Here is a 21,819-nt window from a genome sequence, read left to right on the forward strand (position 1 = left end):
GAAATGACCCCTAAGTCAAGAGATCGATCGGTAATTTGGCAGTCACATAAAGGCCGATTGTTTAGCTGATTCCCACTCCGCAAACGACGCAGAGCAGCGGCTCAGTCCACACCTTCTCGCCTTCAGTGACGTTCTCTCGAAGATCCCTGATTTCAATCGTCGATGGGGTCATGTCCATCAAGATCCTCGCCTCGAACAAGCCCTCCCACGGCTTTGCGTCGGCGGAAGACGGCTTCTTCTTGAAGGATCTCACCTTGCGTGACGACGCCGCTGCCGACACCTCGGGTACGGTTGGTGTGGCAGGAGTTGTGGGTGGTTGCGAAACGTGCTCATCGACAACGGCAGGCGTTCCCTCGGTTACTGACTGCCCGTTGATCTCTTCTAGCGCATCGCTCGGCTTGGCATCGATTGTTTGCTTCACGTCGGCACCGCTCTCGGTAGGGCTGAGGGGTTCGTTTACACCGTCATCGAGCGGCTTTTCTTCCTTGACCTTGTCGCTCTCAGCGACCGACGCTGTTCCGTCTGTCGGGGGTTTCGCGGTGAAGTGGGGCTTGTCCTTGCCAAGTCGCTCGTATGTTCGCATCAGGGTTTCCTCTCGAAGACAGTGTTCGTGTAGCCACTTTCCGCATTCCTTGTTGGAGCACCCGACGAGGGTCTTATCCGGGTTGGCGGGCTGTCGGCATTTGCAGGTGCGTTCAACTGACTGCATGACGGGTTAGCGACAATCGCCTGCTCTAGGCTTCGGGGGTATTTATGCATACCGAGAGCTGCTGGGTGCGACAGTCAAAGGCCTGACGCCAATAGAGGGCCTCCTGAATCTCGTCGTCGTTCTCTTCAATCCATTGCTTGACGGTGGCGGGCAATGTCACACTAACGACGTTGATGATGTCCACTACTTCGCGTCAGTACTGAGACGACTGTCTGGAGAAACATGAAACCTACTGTGGTTGGAAGCAATCAGCTCGTTGTGGCCGTGGTACGGCTGACGACCTCCCGTGTATCTCTTTCCTTCCATCGTGCCCTCCGGCAGCTCCTCCGGCCAGTACATCCAGTATATGCGCGCATAGACGTGGTGTTCATCACTAGCGCGGATCTCCAGAATGCGCGCTACCCAGTCGTCTTCGGACTTGGACCGCTTCAGGACCTTCTCAGGCTCGTTGGCATCTGTCGAGCCTTCCGCTGCGGCCTTTTGGCGTTGGACTGTCTGGTCGTTTGCGACGTAGATAAAGCCCTCACTGAAATACTTCGTCCCGTTTACTACCGCCCGTCACTGTTAGTGCAAGGCCATCGTAGATGGACTATCGCTGAGCAACTTACAGACGAAGCTATTGTATCGTGTCATCTCCAACCACTTCTTCTGCGGATGCACATGGTATTCCAAGTCCAGAACATCGTTAGCGCTCTTGCCGTTGAAGTCGCCGGAAGGGGAGAAGGGAGAGAGTTGCTTGGAGCTCTTCTTCCCATCTTCCTCTTCTTGCTCTGGTTTCCTCCTCTTCTTGGATTTCTTCTGTGCCTTGATGTCGGGTTCGGCGTAGGTGATGCTGAAGGGGCATTCGGCCTTGTTTTCCTCGACCTCGGCGCGAGGGCGCTTGCGCGAGGTGGACATAATTGGTGTAGTAGGAGGTTCGGAGTCGCAAACGCAAATACGGTGAAGTTATCGCAGGTATGAGAGTGATCGGAGTGATGCGATCTCGATTGATAGTGTCCGAGACGAATGACGTTGGTGCAAAGAGCTCGCTGGGATGTCGCGACCGAAGGGAAGGAGCACGGGGTGGCTGGAAGACGAATGGGTCGCCCAAAGGACCGGGGGGAGGTAGTATGAAGCTGTATGGCAAGCGCGCGGTCCTAGATGGGCGCTCTTTATTGACTTTGTCAAGTGTGCAAATACTCTGGCAAGCCTGAAGATGGTCCAGGCCGAATATCGACGACCAATGATGGCCACGATGCGCAAAATTGGGAAAATCGCGGGTTGAGGATCTGGCAATTCCGGGACAAGGAGCGGAGCGCGTTCTTGCTACCCAGCGAAAAAAAGGTGGCGCAGGATGACTATTCTGCTGGGTCACGTGAGCGCGGCGTTCCTCCGACCAAACGTCCACTGCCACCTAGAGGACGGACCAGCAACCACGATGCGGACAGCAGGTGTGCGGCGTGCGGCGTGCCACAGATGGACCAGGCGTGTCACGTAAGCACAGCAGACAACAGGAGCTAGAACCATCCACGCCTACCAAAATCCTGGTCTGCCTCCAAGGTTCCCACAACAAGCGCCGACACGTATTTCTCCATTACCTGATTGGCTACGTACCGGTCTCGTCGCTTTACCATGACCTCTTACACCTGTAGTCTTCGTGTCTCATGCCATATGCCGTTCTTCTGATATAAATGAGCTGGATGATTGGTTTCAAAAGAATACCAGTTTCATCATCATCATTCAAATCAATAGTCAGTTGCTTTTCCCCAGTATTCTGACGTAAATATGAACAGAAGAGTGTGGGGATCAAAGAGCAACAAAGAAGATAGGGGATACGACGGAGGCGGCGAGCATGTTGGGGGCGATGGAGACGACAACAGAAACAACGACAAAGTCGACTGTTCATTACTCGGCGCTTTTGAGTAAAACATACAATATCGCTAACTTGATTTACCTACGCCGTTGCTATGCAGATATGTTCGGTGATGGGGGCTCAGTTTCCCCTGGTCCGGTTATGCTCGTGTTCGACTTCTTCCTCCTCATCGTCATAGGCACTGAGAATCGGACGATCGTCGCTGTCCTCTGTCTCGCTGCCGGTTTCAGCCTGTAGACTCTTGAATCCCTCAATAGTCTCTGCGAGTTTCTGGCCCTCCCGCTTGCCACGCTCCACGTTCACGCTCCAGATGAGAGGCGCCGGAAGCCCAACCAATGCCGCCAAGAACCAAAACGCCGGCCGGATGTCACCAGATTGATCAATGATGGCTCCGACAATCGCAGGCCCAAAAACACTCGAACCTTTGTCGGATGCAGCGTATAGAGCGTAAAAGGCAGCTTCGCTTCCCTCGGGGATCAACTCGCCGTACAGCGATCTGCAATATGAACTCAAGCCTCCCAACACCAGTCCGTACACGGCAGCTAGGGGATACATTTCCCACGGTTGCTGCAGTCCGATCACGCCCCATCTCTGCACAATCGGCAAATATCCGAGAAGTCCGTAGATCGGAATGAGCTCGAAGAGACCGATACAGACAAGGATTGTCTGATGTGGCTTCAAGTGGAACTTGCGTGAGATGAAAGCCCAGCTGAAGGCACCGATAACACCAGCTATAGTGGAGATCACATTGATCATACCCAAAGCCCAAGGCTTCATGTGGAGTTGCGTTTTGGCGAACAATATGGCCGTGGAAGATGTAGTTGCAATCGCATCACTGACCAAAAACCATGCGCATAGAAACAGAACGATGTCTCGTAGGCGACGAGCAAGCCGGACAGTGTTGAATAACGATTTCCAGGCCATAGCCACATAAGTTGGCCAAGCTCGGATTCCTTTGCCCGACATGATAGGCATTGGTGGACCTGGCCGAGGGCGGAGCCACATGGCAGCAGGGATCGTGAAGACTGCCTGTAAGATGGTCAGTAACGGTGGATAATGCGTCCAGGCGACGGGGATGAGATGGAGAGAGAGAGCCCGTCACATACCCACCAAAGACCGCAAAAAGACAATGCAACCCTTTGCGACCAGGTAGTGTTTTTCAGTGCAATCACTATGGCAATGGCGACACACTGTACGAATAGGCCGGCAATGTAGCCAATGCCAATGCCCTTGGCGGAAATCTGAGTGGACAGCTGGAGCTCGACGGAGGTGAGCTCCTCGTGAGTAGCTTTCCGAACCAACGGGTAGCCTCCGTTTCCGTTTCCATGCCCACCGAGTAAGGGCGAATGTTGGTCCTCAACCTCGGCACTGGCGGGATCTTCGTCAACGTGGGAACCATCGAGCGGTCGCGATTCCAGGTCCGAATGTCCCAAGTCGGGAGTGTGAACAGTCTCGGAAGCAATCACTTCCGGATGATGCCGGACCAAGAGCGGCAGGAATGAGTTGAGGAGCACGAATGAGGCGCCAAAACATGTGTTCGAAACGATAGCCAGCAGAGCACCCAAGAGATAGGTGGTTTTGTTGACAAAGATATAGGCCATGACGGAGAAACTTCCAACCCAGGCGAAGGTGAGCAAAAGCTTCTTTCTCGAGTTGCCGTGATCTGCGGCACTGCTGACGCTCACGACAAGGAGAACCTGCAGCAGGACGCTTATGGAGAAGGTGTACATGGCGAAACTCGCCGTGTTGATCTCGATACCCAAAGGATATACGACGCATTGTCCATCAGTTTTGTTTTTCGAGTCGCTCGTACCACACGGGGTCGTTCGATCAGACAATAGGACGCCATTTTCGCGGGCGAGGGTCTCGAGGAGGATCGGGATGAAGGAACCTAGGCATCGTGTGGTGTCAGCGCAACGAGTTCGGGGCGGGGTGCACGGCAATGCTGTGGCTCCAGCATCTCGAGCTGTCCAGGCTCCACAGCTTGATCACTGTCTCGCGACGAATGTCACTGCTCGAAGACGGAGTGGCAGACTGCGATAACTCACCGATAGCTATTCTCAGTCAGCGCATGCACACACATCCAGATCCATGGGCTGGAAACTTACCACATATGACATAGGTTTCGGCAGCAAAGGCGTATGCATACCAACCAGACAGCTCCTTTTGGCTCGTGGGCCGAGTGTCTTCGCCTTTGTAACGGCCTGGGCCGTGAAGGAAACCATCACTACTGCTGCCGCTCATTCTGTCAAAGTCGGAATCTGTATCGGAACGCTCGTCATCGGCCTCGAAGTCGGAGGTGAAGGAGCGAAAAGACCGTTTTGACAAAGTTGAAAGACGCGACCATAAGCGTGGTGCAGGTGGTGGTCGAGCGTGTTGCTCTTGTCTTGGAACCATGGCGGCTGACACGGGTAGGCCGCAGGTGTGGGCGCAGCTTTACTGGACGGGCAAGGTCGGACAGCTGACTTCTGTGCCTGTGCGGGCCTGTCACCTTGTCTCACCGGACGGATGCACTCCGGGCACAGCACGCAACCAGAACAAGGTCCAGATGGCCCAGAACTGGTCAGAGCTGGAGAAATGTCTCTTTCTCGTCTCTTCCGTCTCTTGTAACTTGCAGCTGCCTTGAGTTTAGGCTGCACTGCTGCAGAACGACCCGCGGGAACCTGCCAACCTCTGTTGAGCACTTCACTTTGGACGGGACAAAGCACCTTCACCAAGGAAGTTGACTTACCAACCAGGCAGGTAGGTAATGCAGTCAGATAATGCGACGACGGAATTCCAGCGCCAATGCGGATTGCGGGTGCACATGCGGGTGCGGTTCGGGCAAGGCACCTAGCACTGAAGCGTCGTACTCGTCGCAAGTGCTAGGCACCTCGCCAAAGTGAGAGCCGAGTTGATGACGGGCTTGGATTCGGACCCCGCTGATGCTGCAGCTCAGTCGAACCACTCGGTGATTTTCCACTTTCCTGTTACTGTTGGGCTGTGGTAGCAGCCTACCCAATCTGTTTTCCGAGGGCTCGTCAATGGAGTATTCGCTTGCGAGGGCCTGCCGATTCCGAATAAAGGATGCCGGCTGTAATGGACCCGAGAAAAGAGGCGACTTGTGAGATGCGGCTATGCGCGCTGTTCAAAAGTGACCGCTATGCGTCAGTCCGAATACGCCGTGTTTGCGAATTGCGAGGTCGGTCTTTGGTCCGCGGGGACAGCGACATGGGGCCACAGCGGATTCTATCAGTCAATACCAGGACAGATGATGGAAAGACGAGATAGAACTGGAAAAGAAAGTAGAACCAAAAACGGACGGGGAAAATGAGGCGAGGCAGGTTGATGTGTCGTCAGGTTTGCGAGATCCGGCTGTGGGCCGGCGTGGTTGGTTATATGGCGTCGCAAAAGTCGTCGAAAGCAGGCCGGGCCAGAGCAGAGAGGCAAGGACAGGGACATCCAGGGTGACAGTGTCAATCCATGGTCTCTCCCGGCCTCTAGCTCCATGTCTACGGAGTACTTGGTCGCTCTCTGCCCTTTTGCCTGTCTTCTGCGCCGCGGCTCCTTTGCCGGAGCCGTTCTAAGCTGAGCCAAGGCCACCAAAGGCCCGCCGTCCGCCGTTCACCACATCGCATCTCCCCTCTCAACCCTCCTCCGCCCAACCGCTCTCCTCCCTGTACCTCTGTAATGTGTGTAAGGGAGTGACAAAAGTCTTCTCCAAATACCCCAGTCGCGACGAAAACCGTTGCCCAATCTCGCAAGCGCTGCGACAACAAACATGGATGCATCCAACTAGATCATCGCCGATGGGACGGTGTTCCTTCCTAGCGCCGCTGCCACGCTTGAAGCATATCGCGCTATGAGGCAATGGACTCCATTTATCGTGAGAGGATGCGCGTTGAACGACATGCGTTGTGAGACGAACTAGGTTATTCATTCGTCCGATATTCCATGGCCGGCATGCGTCGATGGATATGCGCTGCATCCGCCTTTGGGATTGGGCATTGATCGTGCACCACAAATTCCCCATCTCCAACCACCATGGCCATTGGCACTTTGCGTTGCCTACACCGCAAGAGGCTGAACCCCTCTGCATTGGTGAATTCTTCAACGGCCTCCCCGGCTCCCTTGTAGTTTCTCTTGTTCGGCCTCATAGGGATACAAGCCCTCCCTGGTCGACATGAATCAGCGTCTCAACCCCACCGGGTTCTTTGGAAACTCCGAGTATGATAGACTTAATGAAATCGAGACCTTGGAAAGCCGAAATATCAGTACAGATCTGTCAACTGTACCTCACCGGGTTAGGTTCACCAAGTCTCCAGGGGTTTGCGTTTCCTTGGCTAGAGCCGTGCCGTCTTGGGAGTGGTTGGTTTTTCAGTTGGGTAAAAACCATCCCAGGTCAATTTTAGCTCGTATGCGGCGTTCCTTGGATGTCGATACTGTACAAACTACAAGGCTCCGTTCAATGAACTTTCGCACTCGACCACGCTCCTCTAACACTAGTTTATCTCATGACAAAATGCAGCTACTGTGTGTGTTGCAACCCAATTCTCGTCGCAGCACTGCGGCGAGGCTTTACGGCGATCCAAGCTGGACTGGGGCTTGCGGGGGCGGGCATTCTGCAAGTGCCCGAGCGATCTGCGGTTCCTCTTCGCGCCAGTGAGCATGTCTGCCCACCACATTTCAAGACCCGTTGGACCCTGAGCGACGATCACCGGCACGTAAATCAAGTCGGCGCAGACGAAAATTGCAAAGCGCGGGCATGATGCGCTAGCATCGACATGGTCGATGTTGTCAGTCGACAGTATTTGGCAACCAGAATCCGGGTAGTAGCTGAGTAGTATCAATGGCAATGCCAAAATGTGCGTACTGGGAATTCTTGTCATATCTCGAAAACGCAGGCGGATGGCTGTCTGGACGCTGCATTCCGCCAAAGTTCACCGCTTCAGTTTAAGGTTCCGCGGCGATGGGCCCCGACGCGGAGGACCCATGGAATCCACTGTCTGCAGCAGACATCTGTCCTGTGACTGGGTGAAACATGGACCTGGAGCTCCGGTTGCGACACTCGATACTTTGATGAGGCGAAGCTCCAACGGAGATGTGAAGTTGAAGGTTGATGTATGGCTTGGAAAGGTGTTTGGAAAAACGACTTGATTTTGACTACCTTACTCCGTAGCTTGCATACCTACATGTTGAAGCGGTTGAGTGATTGGGCACAGACCCGGCATACCCTGCCGAGTTTCTGCCGATTTAGACTGCACCGCCCCCTAGTCGTGTCATGTCGATTATATGTGATGTAGTTAGCGATGCTCATCATCCCAGGTGGCACGGTGGCGGAGTGGTTAACGCGGTAGACTCGAAATCTACTTCCTTCGGGAGCGTCTGTTCGAATCAGGCCCGTGTCGCATTATATTTTTTTCTCTCGTTCAGAGACCCGAATTGCCCTTACCTCTCTTCTTCTATGTCGTTTGTTTTCCCCACACGATCATCGATTGATTTCCATGTTGTCTCCGGTAATGCTCATGCTGGAAGCAAGGTGGCAATGTGCATGTAACTTTTTAGGCTCAAGCTTGTCCATCCGGACGTGCGTCCTATCAATGAGAGAGAAAGCTATGGAATTATTAAAACTCAACAATATTGGAAACTTTTAGGACTCTTGTTGCACTCGGTCTGTTGCTGTTGTCTGTATAAATAGACCTCAAAAAGCCTTGTCTCGGCCATCAACCTGGTGTCGTCTTCGGGAATCAGTTGGAGCTAACATGCTTTCTAACTAGATAGAGCCTATGGACTTGCAATATAGCTGCAGTTTCATGGTCTTCTGCTATGTCTGCGTGGGATGCCACTGCCCAGGGAGAAGACGTTGATCTGAGTAGAATCGCTGTATGACTAACAGGTAAATATGGCAATTCGAGTGTGCAGCGCAGGGCAGACGGAGAAGCAGAAGTACGGCAGCGCTGCCATATAGGAGGCCCACTATAAATAAAAGAAGACGCATCGTTATAAGACCCGAGGCTAAGCGGTTAGCAGCAACACTCGCGCGACTGGAGTGGCATGTCGTCTACAATGGACGCAGTCTCTGAAGAGAATTGAGAGATATACTGCTTGTCTATCGCAGCTGAGGATAGATCCTCGCGGTAGATCAGCCTCTTCCAATACACTGAGTTAGTTCTTCGCCGGTTTCGGCCCACGATTCTAGTCGTGAGTACAGCGGAGGCTCAAAAGTATCTATACAGTACACAGTGCATGGCGATACCTACTTCCGTCTTCAACGAACGCGTCGTCGACCTTCATCGAGGGCTCATATTTCGCCACGAGCATCACCGCTGTGGTTTGCGAAACAAAAGTGTTGGTTGTGCCAGCGCCTTGCATCCGCGCGGAACCCGCGCCCGCCAAAAATTTGATCGATGCATTGAGATGCATGAGATAGAACAACGCGATGGGAGCAATTACAGTACGCTTTTGCCAAGGGAAATAATAATGCCAGTGGCAGGATATCATTTAAAAAGTCGAGACAAAGTCTCGACACGAAATAAATCTTACGAAATGGGGGATATCGTGAAGGGTATGCCAAAAACAAACTTCCAGCCCAGGTCCTACCAGCATCCGTCGCAACACATCAACACCCATAATTACCATCCTTTTCCTTTTCCAACAGACGAGTCTTTTCCTTTTTACTTCTTGTGGAAGGGGGCGAGGATCTTGGCCTTGAGCTTGTCGGCGACGCTGACGCCCGAGTGGCCGTCGGCACGAGCCTGCGCAGCGGCCTTCTTCTCATGATCAATGTCCTTGTGGGCGGCCGACTTCTCCGTCTCGACGGCGTTGCCCGCGCCGCCCCGGCCGACGTGGTAGTCCTGGCCCTCCATGGAGGGACGGTAGGCCTCCTCGGGGACGAGGTCCTTGTCGGAGCGCAGAGCGGGCTCCTTCTTGGCGTCGCCAATGTTACCGGCACCTGGATGGCAGGGCGCAAACAGTCAGCCTACAAAGCATGGTGCGTTTGACTATGATGTGATTGCAACAGCTGAAGACATCGTGGGGTGGAGAGTGAGCATGGTTAGGGGCGGGGCATCGGCCAAGTGGGCGATTGCGCCGATGCCGGTTGGCGGGCTGGGTGATAAGGCGATGCGTTGGGCGCACTCGTCCCGCGTCAAGACTCACCTCCACGACCTGCGCTGAATGCGCCAGTTCCCTGAGACCCCTCGGGGCCTGTTCTCACGACCTCGCCGTCGACGTACTGGGTGTCGTCAACGGCCATGTTTCCGGCGCCACCTCTTCCGTGAGATACTTCGGCAGTCATCGTGTTCGAGTGCAAGGTATGGATGTAGGGGGTTTGGTTCGTGAGCTATGGTGAGTGAGTTCGTTGTTGGATGAGTTCAGTGAGAATGTCTTTCGGGGGGAAACAACGTGGGTGCGCAACTTTATTTGAGTAACTTTGCAAGATGGGACGAGAGAATAACAAATCGAGACCAGGTACGTCAGCGATATTATATATAGATAAGGCACCTGTTCCTGGCAGCTCTCTACCGTACATCACATCATATGGTAAGGTGAGATAAGTGAAGTACTCCGTACTTATCAGTGAGTGTGAGTGAGCTCCTAGTAGGGATACCTCCCCGCCCCCCAAAGCTAAGGTTATCTCTCTGACAGAAGACAACCCATCCACGAACCTGGGAAGCAGCTCATCAAGCCTGCAACTGAATGCGGGATGTCTAGTGTCTTGGGGGCTACTGGGCGTGGGGATTCCAGGTAGGCGATACTCCTGGTGAGACAAGGTTTCCTCCATCTCTCTTCGAGAAGCACTTGCACATGCTTGAGAACTGGGACCCCCCCCCCCTGCCTCCACGGCACGACGGTACTTCTACACACATGGCATACTGGGACAAGCCAACCAACGGCTCGATGAGACGATCGGCGAATGACAGCAGCCTCTGCTCTGATAAAAACTTTTGGTTTACGTACCTGGATTTCGTGAGAGCTCTGGGAACATTACGCATCGGCATCAGCCCAGCGCTAGCCCCCAGTGGGCGCCGCCATCGGCACCCATTCCTGTTTCTTTGGGCCCATTTTGCGCGACCAGCTCAGAAATTGGATTTAGCATGCGTCGTTGTCACTCATGGACTTCACGTTGTGCTGGTATTGCGCTCATCGTCGGCGCTATCTAATCATCAGTCACCTCATTTTCTCGGAAGAGCAGTCTGCAGGCTTGAGCGGTTTGTTATTGAGAGCTAAACCTTCTCATCATAACCCCGGTCCTTGTCTAGACATTTGATGTTCGGTGGATGTCGTCATCGCCCCTCACCTGGTTATTTGTAGTGTTGCCGGTACAGCTAGTCGCGCAAGTTGACCAGCACGAAGGTAATGGAATTATTGACGAAACGTTTCAACTCACCATTTAGTCCATTCGCATTCAGACGTCAACTCGGATGAGTGGCATACAAGGTTTGATAGTTCATTAGAGCGACATATTCGCATGAGTGGCACTGGGCCCGGATCAAATTGCTCCTTGCGCGCTCAGGATATCCATAAGCTAGAGTCGAGTCGATTTGACCCTGCGATTCGCTGAAGCCATTCGTTCAACTGCCTGCTGAGGCGCTAGAAGGAAATGGATGCGACTTTTCCAGGATAAGCAGAAAACTTAAACTCAAGGAAGTGATTGTCTTCGAAATGAGTTCTAAAAAGTCGAGTTTCCAATACTGGCATCTTCACTACAACTATCCTCACTGCCCCCCTTGCTGATTTAGCTGTCACTGTAATTGTCCTCTCTGACTCGCTCTCTCCGTATATTCTCCATCGAATATGTTTCTAGAGACCCCGGAAAGTGGTAATAACGAAGCTGTCAGCAATGAGAAAGAGGATCTGTTGCGCCATGCCCGGTGCCAGCGTCGCTGGAAGAGGCGGCGGCATCATAGCCGACACATCGCAGAGTTGGTAAAGTTCAAGATCTCCACTCAAGGCTCGCTGGTAATGGCCCTCGATCATGTTCATTTGGTTATATTGGGGCAAATAATGAATCGAAAGGTGACATGGTCTCTAAATGCTTCGAGGTAGGAGAACGGCGGTCCAAAGCCAGCTTTCTAGAAACTCGAGCAATCAAAAGCGCCTATGTTCTGGCTACCATGATTCAATCACTGAGCTTATGAAACGTATTTTCATCTTACTTCAAATCTATGCCACAGCTTACCCGCCCCCTCTTCTCGGAGAAAGACACTACAGCAGTGACACCAAAATGAGAGGCAGCCTTGTGAATTATCAGCCGGTGGGTAGCATCCATGCATGTCAGCCCTAGCTACAGTTACGATTGGCCGCAGACAGGATGGCTGGCTGAGGCGATGCACCACGATACCATTTCTCCGCTGTTATATGAAGCTTACCTTCGCCCATGCTTGCGCTTGAGAGAGGGGTATCTTCAACCTTGCTTCAAAGACCTACATTTCGTGCGAGATGGATCCCATCACCGCCCTAACGAGTGCCGTCGAACTTTTCGGCGTTGCCCGTCAGATTCAAAGCCTTGTGGAAAAGTACAAGAATGCACCCAAGGCTGTGCACGAGATCATCGTCGAGTGCAACTTGACGAAAGATGTGTGCCTCAATTTGCAAAAACAAGTCTCACAGACTGATATCCTCAAAAACCCGGTCAAGAACAGTACCGAGGATGGTTTGCGGAAGATGCTTGATACATGCATGGACAAATTGGAGAAGACACTCAAAGATTTGGAACACGAAGTCAGCAAGGTGCAGAGCAAAAGCGACTCGCGCATGGGAAAGTGGGACAAGACGAAGTTCTTATGGAGGGAGGAGATCTTTTCAGATGCTACGCAAAGTATCCAAGATCAGAAAGCCCGCCTTGGTATTGTTATCCAGCTTCTGCAAGTGTACGCAATGAAGACAGACGCCGAACAAGACAAAGCCACACACTAATAAGTCATAGGCGTACTGGTCAAGAAGTAAAGGAGGGCGTCCATAATGTACAGAAGGGTGTCGACACTCTCCGAGAGGAGGTTAGAGGGATATTGACCGAATTTCTCAAAAGGCAAAACCCCCCTCAACTGGGTTTACAGCCACCATCGGAGTTGAAGAAGAGTAGATCAGATACTCAGATCAACACAACAGGCAAGCGATTTGCTGACGACCTCTTTGCCGCTGTACGAGGCGGGCGGCTTGAGGACCTTGAGCCCATTTTGGCCCAAGGCGTCTCTGTAAACATAGCCCTAGGAGACCGCGGTGACCGGGCCATACATGTTGCCGCTCGCGAGGGATTTCTGCTCGTCCTGGACCGGCTTATTGCTTCCGGAGCAGACGTCAATGTCCAGAATGCGCTGCAGGATACAGCATTGCACCAGGCGCTCAATCGAGGACAGATTCCCACTTCGTTGGCGCTATTGTCGAGCGGGGCCAGTTGGAAGATCAGGAATGCCAACGGGACCACGCCGCTACACACAGCCGTGAGGAGTTCTGCATATCTTGTTGTGCAATATTTGCTCGATAAGGGGGCAGACGCAAATGCTCGAGACAGATGGGGTCATACTCCCCTTTATAAGGCATGCATTCCCCCGGAGAAGGATAAGAAAAATGACTTTGTCATCAACCTGAAAATCATTCGGTTACTCGTCGAGCGAGGAGCAGATCCGACGCTTGGGGGTTGGAAAACCGGCAGAACTCCGATTCACGGGCTTGCGTCGAGTGGGCACGCAAAGGAGCTCGAGATCTTGGCCAAGGAGGCCAAGACTCTCGAACTACCGCTGACAGGAGACTCTCAGGGTGAAACGCCGCTCCTCGTTGCAGTCAAGAACAAACACCCAGGCGCCGTAGATGTTCTGCTCAAACGTGGAGCCAACGTGAACGCGAGAGAGACTTCAAAAGACGGTACGGCGCCGACTGCCCTATGGTACGCCGCTTACAACCTGGACCTAAGCATCGCGGCCAAGCTTCTCGAAGCTGGCGCAGATCCGCGTGCAAAGAGCAATGGCATAACTCTTCTCCATCTTGCAGCGACGAAGCATTGGCTTGAGCTGGCTAAGCTGCTGGTCAAACACAAAGCCGATCTGGATGCCAAATCATCTAGTCACGATACACCTCTCCATGCGGCTGTATGGGTCAAGGATTTCCCGATAGTTCGGTTTATGCTAGAGAACGGGGCCAAAGTAGAGGCGAAGGGGTACCGCACGGCGACTCCGATCATGGCAGCAGCCGAGACCGGCTCGCTGCCAATGATTAGGCTCCTGCTTAAGCACGGAGCTCAGTGGTCTTACATGACGCCTCAAGGCTCAAACGCGTTTATTTGGTCATCGTCCGGCGGAAGCGTCGTGTGCGTGAGCTTCTTCCTCGGCTGTGGCCAAGATCTGCATCACAGGGCCGAGGGGGATTATACTGCACTACACTATGCGGCGAGGACAGGCAAAATGGAGTGCGTCAAGTTTCTTCTAGAGCTGGGCATCGATAAGCAGGTCATGCCGACGAAGATGAGAGCACCGTTCAAGGTCAGGGGGACGGCAGCCGAGGTTGCGAGGGCGCATGGGGCCGTTGAAGTAGCGGACTTCATTGAGAGGTATAGGGGCGAGTAGTGCAGTGAGATGATCACGAGTCTTGTTCCAAGTGGCCCCTGGATTCTCGCTTCTTTTGAGCGATGGAAAGAGATGTAGGTAGAGGAGCTTGGTGTTTCTTTTCTCATTCATACGCTGTCAGACTGTTGGATATTTGTCTTGATATGAATGAGATCAAGCCCTTAGCTCGATCTATTCTCCTCGATACGTCTTCGACTCTACTAAAGGACCAACAATGCTCGTTGAGATGCTAATGTACAGTAACCCTCGTTCGGATTGAAATTGTGAAGAGTAAGACTATATATTTGAACAGGCTATGATTTTTGTCCAAGAAACCGCTGAAAATCAAGAAACGAGTGTTTCCGAATCATTTCGCGTGGAACAATGAAGCTTGATCTTACAACACCAATACATGCTTTCTCATCTTACAAGGAGAGGCTTATTTGACTCTCAACCGAAGATACAAGTACTCAGCCATCACAAGGGGTTCAATAAGCTATGCGTTCGAGTGAAAGGGCTCGAGCTAGAAACACGCAAGTCTGATCAAGAGACTTCCCGGGGACGCCGTCATCACAAGGAGTACAATTGACTCTCAGCCCATGATGATTCGCTCCCTTTGAGCTGGCCATCCTCACCAATAACCATACTGGCTCCAATATCCAGGACGGTGTGCAAGGGGGATATCGACAAATATTTAGCCTACGTAGGCTCAACATCAATACTCTCTTTCCACCTTGGTTTCCTTTTGAGCTGCCTTTTCTTCCTCGCACATGTTCTTTCTCTCGGACTATAGCTGAGGTAAACAGCCAACCGCAACAACCCATCAACAACGTCATCAATGAGTCTTGCTAGGACTGTTTCATTATCCTCAGTATCTTTTAAACAAACTAGACGCGCAGTAGGACAGACACGCCCAGCTTCCTTTCCATTCAGAAAAGAGAAACACAGCCACCCGGTGTTTTGAGAGCGCGTGCCACTATCGACACTGGCATACGCATCAGAGTCTTCGCCATGGAATATTTCAACCAGCAGCATGAGATTGAAGACCCGCATCTCCTGGCGACAATGCTGGTGTACATCACCGTCGGTCGTGACATTATCACCGCCCTCATCGTGGTCTTGGCTCTCCGTTCCGTCATCGTTGGAGGCACAACGACCTTGACGCTTCGCTACTTCATGATACTCTTTGCTCGCCACATCATCATCTATGCGACCGAGATTCCCTACATCATCCACAAGAAGAGGTGGACCAGCTTCTGCCGCCGGTATCAACTACCACGCAACGTCGCAAGATTCGGCACCTTCTCCTACCTCTGTATGCAGTTCAGCCTATTTGCCGTCGAGGCCCACCTGTTTCGGCTTTGGCGACAGCATCGGCTCGATGGGGGAGCGAATGTACAGAGCACCGGTGTGGCGTTGGCGGCTATCATCACTTCTATCACCGCCTATACGGTACGCCAGGCGTACATCAAGGTGCTCTTCCACTGGGAGCTCATGCGTAGCAGCGGTCGGGCCATCAACTGAGGCCCCAGCGATGTGGGAATCATTGTTTATGCTACAAAGTACTGATGAGGCCTTCGCACTCAACTAAGGATGGGCTTTCGCATGCTTGTACGAAGCTCGGACTGGGATGGAGATGCATGGCTTTGGGTAAAGCTACATGGGAAGACTGGGGAACAGGACGAAAGAGGACTCGGCTAAATCAAGCAGATATCATCGCACTTGGCTTGTGAATAAAGATAAAACGCCTTATCCATAATCAAGACTGCGAGACATTCTTTTCACAAGAACATCGTGCTCAGGAATGGTTGTCGCCTTATACGTTTCCAAGAATATCTCTATACCGGAGCTAAGACCAGGCACTTTAATATTTCGGAAAGAGCACGTGACTTCGCGACGCACTCCAAAAGACCCCGCGATTTTCGTGTTTTAGTCAGTCTTAGCCCCAACGTCATTACTTTTTGACACTTCGCCCCTTGTCCAGATTTCGCCCCTTCGACTTGTGTAGCACAATGCAAGTGTAGATGGCGGTCTCGACAGTACTCGCAACATCAGAACCCTCGACAATTTGGACTTCTCGAGAAGAGCAACCCTTCACTGGGCATTTGTGGCAAAATGGGCCCTCCATCAACGGCAGCGCGGAAGAGGCCTACGACGACTCCCAAAAAACCGTTAACCAGGTTGCCTCCTTCGAAGAAGCCTGCAGGGAAACCCAATGCTAGCATTCTGAGTTTCTTTCAGAAGGCCGAAAAGCCCGAGCAGACGTTGTTTATCGATGGCCACGAAAAGCTCGTTGTTCCCCAAAAGGAAGATGATGAGGTACCAGAGATATATGATGCCGAACCATGGGAGGAGGAGGCGAGGTTTAATGAGGTTGAGGCGCCAAACAAGAAGCGGCGGCTAAGCCAAGAGCCCGAGAATAACGAAGGGGAACAGTCAGCCGCAAGAGATTCCAACAGCCCTGTGGTGTCCGAACCACCACCCTCATCACCCACAGAGAGGCCTTCTAAGAAGGTGGCCACTAAGCGGAAAGGCCCCTTTCTCGACGAATCTGACAGTGAAGAAGAAGAAGAAGAAAAGGTCCCTACAGCTCGGAAATCAAGTCTCATCGGTGCTATTCGCAGTCGACCGCCCATCGTCCCACCGGTCAAGTCGGAGGACGACGTGACGTCTCCAGCAATGAAGCAAGATAATGTTTCTACGCCGTTGGTTCAGCTAAAGGAGGAAGAAGAAGAGGCAAAACCGCCAGCGACGGAAACGAGCTGCCCGCCACCGCCATTGAAGGTTGAGGACTCGATCGACGCCGAATTTGCAAATGTTGACGACTTTGGTGACCTAGACGATTTCCCCAACGACGAAGATTTCGGCGGCGAAGAATACCGCATGATGCAGTTCATGGAGGAACAAGCCCGTTTGGAAGCAGAAGCCGAGGCTGCAGATACGGGCGACTATTCTTGCGACGAATTAGCCGATCCTGTACGGCCTAGCGATGCCATGGTGGCCAACTGTCCTATTTGCGACGGCACACTTGCCGGTATCACACCTGACGAAGCAACACGACATGTGAACGCCTGCCTCGATGGCAACCCAATTCCACTACCCCAACCCAAGGAGACCAAGAAAGTCAAAGATGAAGTCGCCAGACCGCCAATCCTTGAACCCCCTGAAGTAAACAAACGACTTGCGCGCGCAGCAGTACCACGAGAGGGCCAAGCCAACCCATTCAAGCTGAGCGAAGTCCAAAACAAGTCGACTTCTGCCTTCACCAAATTGATGTCTGGCCATGCTGAAGATGCTGCGTGGGCCGGCGCCGCTGCCGCAGAGCATTCATCGCGTGGAAAGCCCGCGTATCAACGGACCTGTCCATTTTACAAGATAATGCCTGGTTTCTACATCTGCGTAGATGCCTTCAGGTATGGTGCGGTCAAGGGATGCAATGCCTATTTCTTGAGCCATTTTCACAGCGATCACTATATCGGCTTGACTTCCACCTGGACGCACGGCCCAATATACTGCAGCAAAGTCACCGGAGACCTGGTCAAGATGCAATTACGAGTCGCTGCTAAGTGGGTCATTGCTCTGGAGTTCAATCAGACGGAGGAGGTCCCGGGCACCGAGGGTGTGACGGTGACTATGATCCCTGCCAACCACTGTCCCGGCAGCTCCCTATTTCTGTTTGAGAAGACAATGGGAAAGGGTCCAAATGCGAGAAAGCAAAGAATCTTGCATTGTGGCGACTTCAGAGCCTGTCCAGCTCAGGTTGCCCATCCTCTACTCAAGCCGGACATACAAGATTCGGTATCAGGCAAACTCAAGCAGCAAAAGATTGATGTTTGTTACTTGGACACGACCTACCTCAACCCCCGCTATTCTTTCCCGCCTCAGAACGACGTAATAAAGGCATGCGCAGATATGTGCAAGTCACTTGCTCCAGACCAGACGTCAGAAGACAACACATGGGACAAGATCAACAGAGAGGCTGGCACGGAGACGGTCAGCAAGTTCTTCACGAAGACAAGTACGGACGACGCCACTGCAAAGGCGAAGAAGAAAAATGCTCCAAAGGAACGTCTCCTTGTTATTTGCGGTACCTACTCGATTGGTAAGGAGCGGATTTGCAAAGCTATTGCCCAAGCTCTGGGAAGCAAGATATTTGCGTCCAAGTCGAAGATCCGCATTGTGTCCAAACTTGGAGACCCAGAGCTGACGGCACTTATGACGGATAATCCGCATGAAGCTCAGGTTCACATGCAAATGCTGATGGAAATCCGCGCCGAGACACTACAAGAATATCTCAACGGGTACAAGCCGCATTTCAGTCGTATCGTAGGATTTCGACCTTCAGGCTGGAACTACCGTCCACAAGGCGCTAGCAAGGCGGTGACAGCTAGCACTCAACCTGGCACGATTCCGATGACACAGATTCTTCAAGGCAAGGCCTGGCGGCCTCGGTTTGGGGCAAAGGATTTCGTCGCGCAACGCGGCAGCACGAAAGAAGCCATGTGTTTTGGTGTGCCATACAGTGAGCATAGCAGCTTCCGGGAGCTGACCATGTTCGTGATGTCCCTGCGCATCGATAAGGTAGTACCCACGGTCAATGTCGGCAGCGAAGTATCGAGGAAAAGGATGAAGGGCTGGATTGATAAATGGTTGTCTGAGAGGAGAAAGGGCGGACTCGTGCATCCTCTCGAAGGCGAAGAGGCCGAGGGTAAGGAAGTTGCGCTGTGGAACGGCAAAGATAGCCGTGGAGGAGGCGTCTGGTGGTGATTGCTTGCTTCATCAGAATAGCATAATGAATAATGAGTACAATGCGGTCGGGCGCAACTTCCGTTGAACATTTGATTTGTTTCGTAGATCTCTGTCTGGATATCATATCGCCTCTATTCATACTCCATGAGGCGCTGCCACACCAGGTCTTGCCAGACGCCAAGAATATCGTTGAGCACGTGTACCTAGTTGTGAGGTTTTGGCCTTCATTCCACCGCATGCGAGGACCGGCCTTTTCAGTGCCCCGGCCATATCGCCATGATTAATATGCGTCATTCTGAAACCTTGGACCCTTCCGCTAATAGCCTATTTCGCCTTTGCGGCCTGGGCAGCAGCCTCTGTGATGGCGTTAGCGCTATCCCCATACCTGCGATGAACGTGATGGAAACGCAAGACTCACCTCTGCGCGTCGCGTCCTCCAGAAGGGGCACGTCTACTGAGCCGGCGGGCAAGTGAACATAACGAACGACGGAGCCGCGGATGAAGACATTCTTGACAGAGCTCTACATATTTTCGTTAGCGACATTCTCAAGGCTGGCTCCTCAGCCTAATAAGGATGCGTGAGAGCCTTGGTGCAAGGGGGGGCAGGCGGCTGACGGACCAGATGCGGGTACTTGAGCTCCTCAACGACAGAGATTTCTTCCAACTTGATGTTGAGGTACTGATCGACGCTCTTGAGGATGCCGCGGATCTGGATGTCGTTCTTGAGCTCGACAGTGACCTCGTGGTCGATGAGCGTCTTGAAGAAACTAGTGGGCGTAACGTCAGTGACTGCATCATCCAGCATGCGCGGGGCGCAACTCTGGGCTTGAAAGCCTGTGAATATCGCGTTCCCCGAGTGAGTTTCGAAACTTACCTGAAGAAGAGCATGGTGGGCGGTTGAACTGGATGCTGAGGTGTGATGCGCCGCTCAGTAAGGTCGTGATGCTCTTGATTGAGTGCGAAGAGGTGTGGGGGCTTGCGTACTGTGTTTCGGTACAGTGTGCACGGCTATCTCAGTGTTGGGCTTCATCATGGATCACACTGTGATGTGGCTTAGCCCCTGTGGCTGACGGCTTCCGCTAGAGCCAGTTCTGTGGTGGCAACTGGCCACTGAATCGGCCAGTCCGTTCAGGGGAAGAACTCACAAAGTGATCAGCCTCAGCGGCGACTTTTATTCAACTTCATGTAACTCGCACACCTTCATATCTATTAATCTGGTTTTCTGTCCTCTTTCTGATCCAAGACTTGGCATCTTCTAGAGTCACTGTCATTCGCTTAGGTGACCCTCACGAAAAGCTTGGTCTCTGAATACAAGAAAGTTATGTCTGTGGTCAGGGTGACTGAATGGCGGAAACTGCCGCTTAGTCTAGCTGAGCTATGCATTGACACGACTCTTCGATGTGGCCAGTCCTTCCGATGGCGTAAAGTCAATGACATGTGGTCAGTCACATTGAGCTCTTTGCATAATCATTCAATTCCGCTAAGATTTCATCCAGGTGCTGCACATTGTATGGTCGAATCGTGTCATTAAAGCAAGATCCAACTCACCTGCATTACCAGGTCACTTGGCCTACGAAACCAACATATCCGCTCACCCCTCCAAGTTTTGACAGCGAAGCTAGTGAAGATGACACAGAGGAGTTACTACGGCATTATCTGAGCCTCAAGTTGGACCTCAAGTCTCTGTACGAGGAATGGTCGAAAGCGGATCCCAACTTTCGCAAGAGGGCCCCAGAGTTCGGAGGTGTTCGTATGCTGAGCCAAGACCCATGGGAGGCTTTGATATGCTTTATCTGCAGTAGCAACAACAATATCGCCAGGATATCACAAATGGTAAGAACTGCTGCAAAGTGGAAAAAGAAATCCAGCACTCATACTTGGACAGGTTCACAAGCTGTGTCTACATTACGGCCCGCTGATCGGCAAGATTGGGGACGAAACATTCCACGATTTCCCAACACCCGAGGCTTTGACGGGAAGCTCAGTAGAGGCGCATCTGAGGGAGCTTGGGTTTGGCTACCGCGCAAAGTATATCGCGCAGACGGCTTCCATTGTGGTCAATGACAGGCCAAAGGGTTGGTTCGAGAGTCTTACCAACCCAGAGAACCCATGCTACATCAAAACGGCCGAGGCATGCAAGCTGCCACAGTGTACATACAAAGAGGCACATGAACAGCTGCTCCAATTATCGGGCGTAGGCCCCAAGGTGGCCGATTGTGTCTGTCTGATGGGCCTGGGTTGGGGTGAGGCCGTGCCGGTGGACACACACGTCTGGCAGATTGCCCAGAGAGACTACAAGTTCGGCAAGACCAAGACCAAGACGTTCAACAAGGCGATGTACGATGCCGTGGGAGATCATTTTAGGGAGCTCTGGGGCAAGTATGCGGGCTGGGCGCACTCTGTGCTCTTCACGGCGGACCTCAAGACCTTTTCTGAGCGAACAGTGAAGAAGGAAGAGGACCAGACGGTGAGGGTGAAGAAGGAGGTAACCGTTGATCAAGAAACGCCCATTTTGGGTCAGAAACATAAGGTTGTGAAGACAAAGGTCAAGGTTGAGGTTGAGCATGAGGTGCCCGACACTGCCCTGCTAGAATCATCGCCGAAGCGGAGGAGGACACGATCGCAGGCTCGAAAGACGAGCTGATACCTCTACCTTAGTAATATGACCTCGTCATGCACAACATGAGCGACATCCTGCCAAGTTGTCTACTCACTAGCTTCGCATCCCCGGCCATGTCTTGAAGCGCGTACACAGTAGACAAAGCGTTACAGCATTGATTTACTGTGACATGTAGGTGGAACTACCTGAAATTCTTAGATAGCTTCTACCTGATCTTCTGCGGGTGAAAGCCATGGAACAATAATATTGATGTTGTTTTCTTTGTTGTTCATCAGTCGCGAATGCTCCTAGGTTGAGGTGCAGAAGCTCACAGCCTTGGCGTTCTCGGCTAAAATTCGGGCCCAAATTCTGGTGGCGTCGCCGACAGCAA

The 21,819-nt window shown here is 52.5% G+C and overlaps 9 protein-coding genes across 9 annotated transcripts; 5 read left to right on the forward strand and 4 right to left on the reverse strand.

The window, feature by feature from the left end:
• Positions 1–61: 61 nt before the first annotated feature.
• Positions 62–1,606, reverse strand: CABS01_02975 (BAH domain-containing protein; the record flags this gene model as incomplete). Its single annotated transcript, XM_060536352.1, has 4 exons — positions 62–703; positions 762–892; positions 943–1,257; positions 1,318–1,606. 4 exons carry the CDS (start codon positions 1,604–1,606, stop codon positions 62–64), a joined length of 1,377 nt encoding a protein of 458 aa, XP_060394264.1.
• A 1,075-nt stretch (positions 1,607–2,681) lies between these two features.
• CABS01_02976 (autophagy protein Atg22) lies at positions 2,682–4,958 on the reverse strand (the record flags this gene model as incomplete). Its single annotated transcript, XM_060536353.1, has 4 exons — positions 2,682–3,590; positions 3,668–4,452; positions 4,610–4,615; positions 4,670–4,958. The coding sequence occupies 4 exons, from the start codon at positions 4,956–4,958 to the stop codon at positions 2,682–2,684; spliced, it is 1,989 nt and encodes a 662-aa protein (XP_060394265.1).
• Positions 4,959–6,723: 1,765 nt separating this feature from the next.
• CABS01_02977 (uncharacterized protein) lies at positions 6,724–7,206 on the forward strand (the record flags this gene model as incomplete). Its single annotated transcript, XM_060536354.1, has 1 exon — positions 6,724–7,206. One exon carries the CDS (start codon positions 6,724–6,726, stop codon positions 7,204–7,206), a length of 483 nt encoding a protein of 160 aa, XP_060394266.1.
• Positions 7,207–9,214: 2,008 nt separating this feature from the next.
• On the reverse strand, positions 9,215–9,837 carry CABS01_02978 (uncharacterized protein; the record flags this gene model as incomplete). The annotated part of the gene is made up of 2 exons (XM_060536355.1): positions 9,215–9,492; positions 9,699–9,837. The coding sequence occupies 2 exons, from the start codon at positions 9,835–9,837 to the stop codon at positions 9,215–9,217; spliced, it is 417 nt and encodes a 138-aa protein (XP_060394267.1).
• Positions 9,838–11,981: 2,144 nt separating this feature from the next.
• On the forward strand, positions 11,982–14,101 carry CABS01_02979 (uncharacterized protein; the record flags this gene model as incomplete). Its single annotated transcript, XM_060536356.1, has 2 exons — positions 11,982–12,412; positions 12,469–14,101. The coding sequence occupies 2 exons, from the start codon at positions 11,982–11,984 to the stop codon at positions 14,099–14,101; spliced, it is 2,064 nt and encodes a 687-aa protein (XP_060394268.1).
• Positions 14,102–15,091: 990 nt separating this feature from the next.
• Positions 15,092–15,604, forward strand: CABS01_02980 (uncharacterized protein; the record flags this gene model as incomplete). The annotated part of the gene is made up of 1 exon (XM_060536357.1): positions 15,092–15,604. One exon carries the CDS (start codon positions 15,092–15,094, stop codon positions 15,602–15,604), a length of 513 nt encoding a protein of 170 aa, XP_060394269.1.
• A 591-nt stretch (positions 15,605–16,195) lies between these two features.
• CABS01_02981 (DNA repair metallo-beta-lactamase) lies at positions 16,196–18,847 on the forward strand (the record flags this gene model as incomplete). The annotated part of the gene is made up of 1 exon (XM_060536358.1): positions 16,196–18,847. The coding sequence occupies one exon, from the start codon at positions 16,196–16,198 to the stop codon at positions 18,845–18,847; it is 2,652 nt and encodes an 883-aa protein (XP_060394270.1).
• A 306-nt stretch (positions 18,848–19,153) lies between these two features.
• CABS01_02982 (U6 snRNA-associated Sm-like protein LSm2) lies at positions 19,154–19,717 on the reverse strand (the record flags this gene model as incomplete). The annotated part of the gene is made up of 4 exons (XM_060536359.1): positions 19,154–19,185; positions 19,248–19,350; positions 19,449–19,596; positions 19,704–19,717. 4 exons carry the CDS (start codon positions 19,715–19,717, stop codon positions 19,154–19,156), a joined length of 297 nt encoding a protein of 98 aa, XP_060394271.1.
• A 143-nt stretch (positions 19,718–19,860) lies between these two features.
• Positions 19,861–21,473, forward strand: CABS01_02983 (8-oxoguanine DNA-glycosylase; the record flags this gene model as incomplete). The annotated part of the gene is made up of 3 exons (XM_060536360.1): positions 19,861–19,872; positions 20,390–20,662; positions 20,715–21,473. 3 exons carry the CDS (start codon positions 19,861–19,863, stop codon positions 21,471–21,473), a joined length of 1,044 nt encoding a protein of 347 aa, XP_060394272.1.
• Positions 21,474–21,819: the final 346 nt, after the last annotated feature.

The sequence above is a fragment of the Colletotrichum abscissum genome (assembly GCF_030869225.1).
Source record: "Colletotrichum abscissum strain IMI 504890 chromosome Unknown Scaffold_5.1, whole genome shotgun sequence".
NCBI classification, from domain to species: Eukaryota; Fungi; Ascomycota; class Sordariomycetes; order Glomerellales; family Glomerellaceae; genus Colletotrichum; species Colletotrichum abscissum.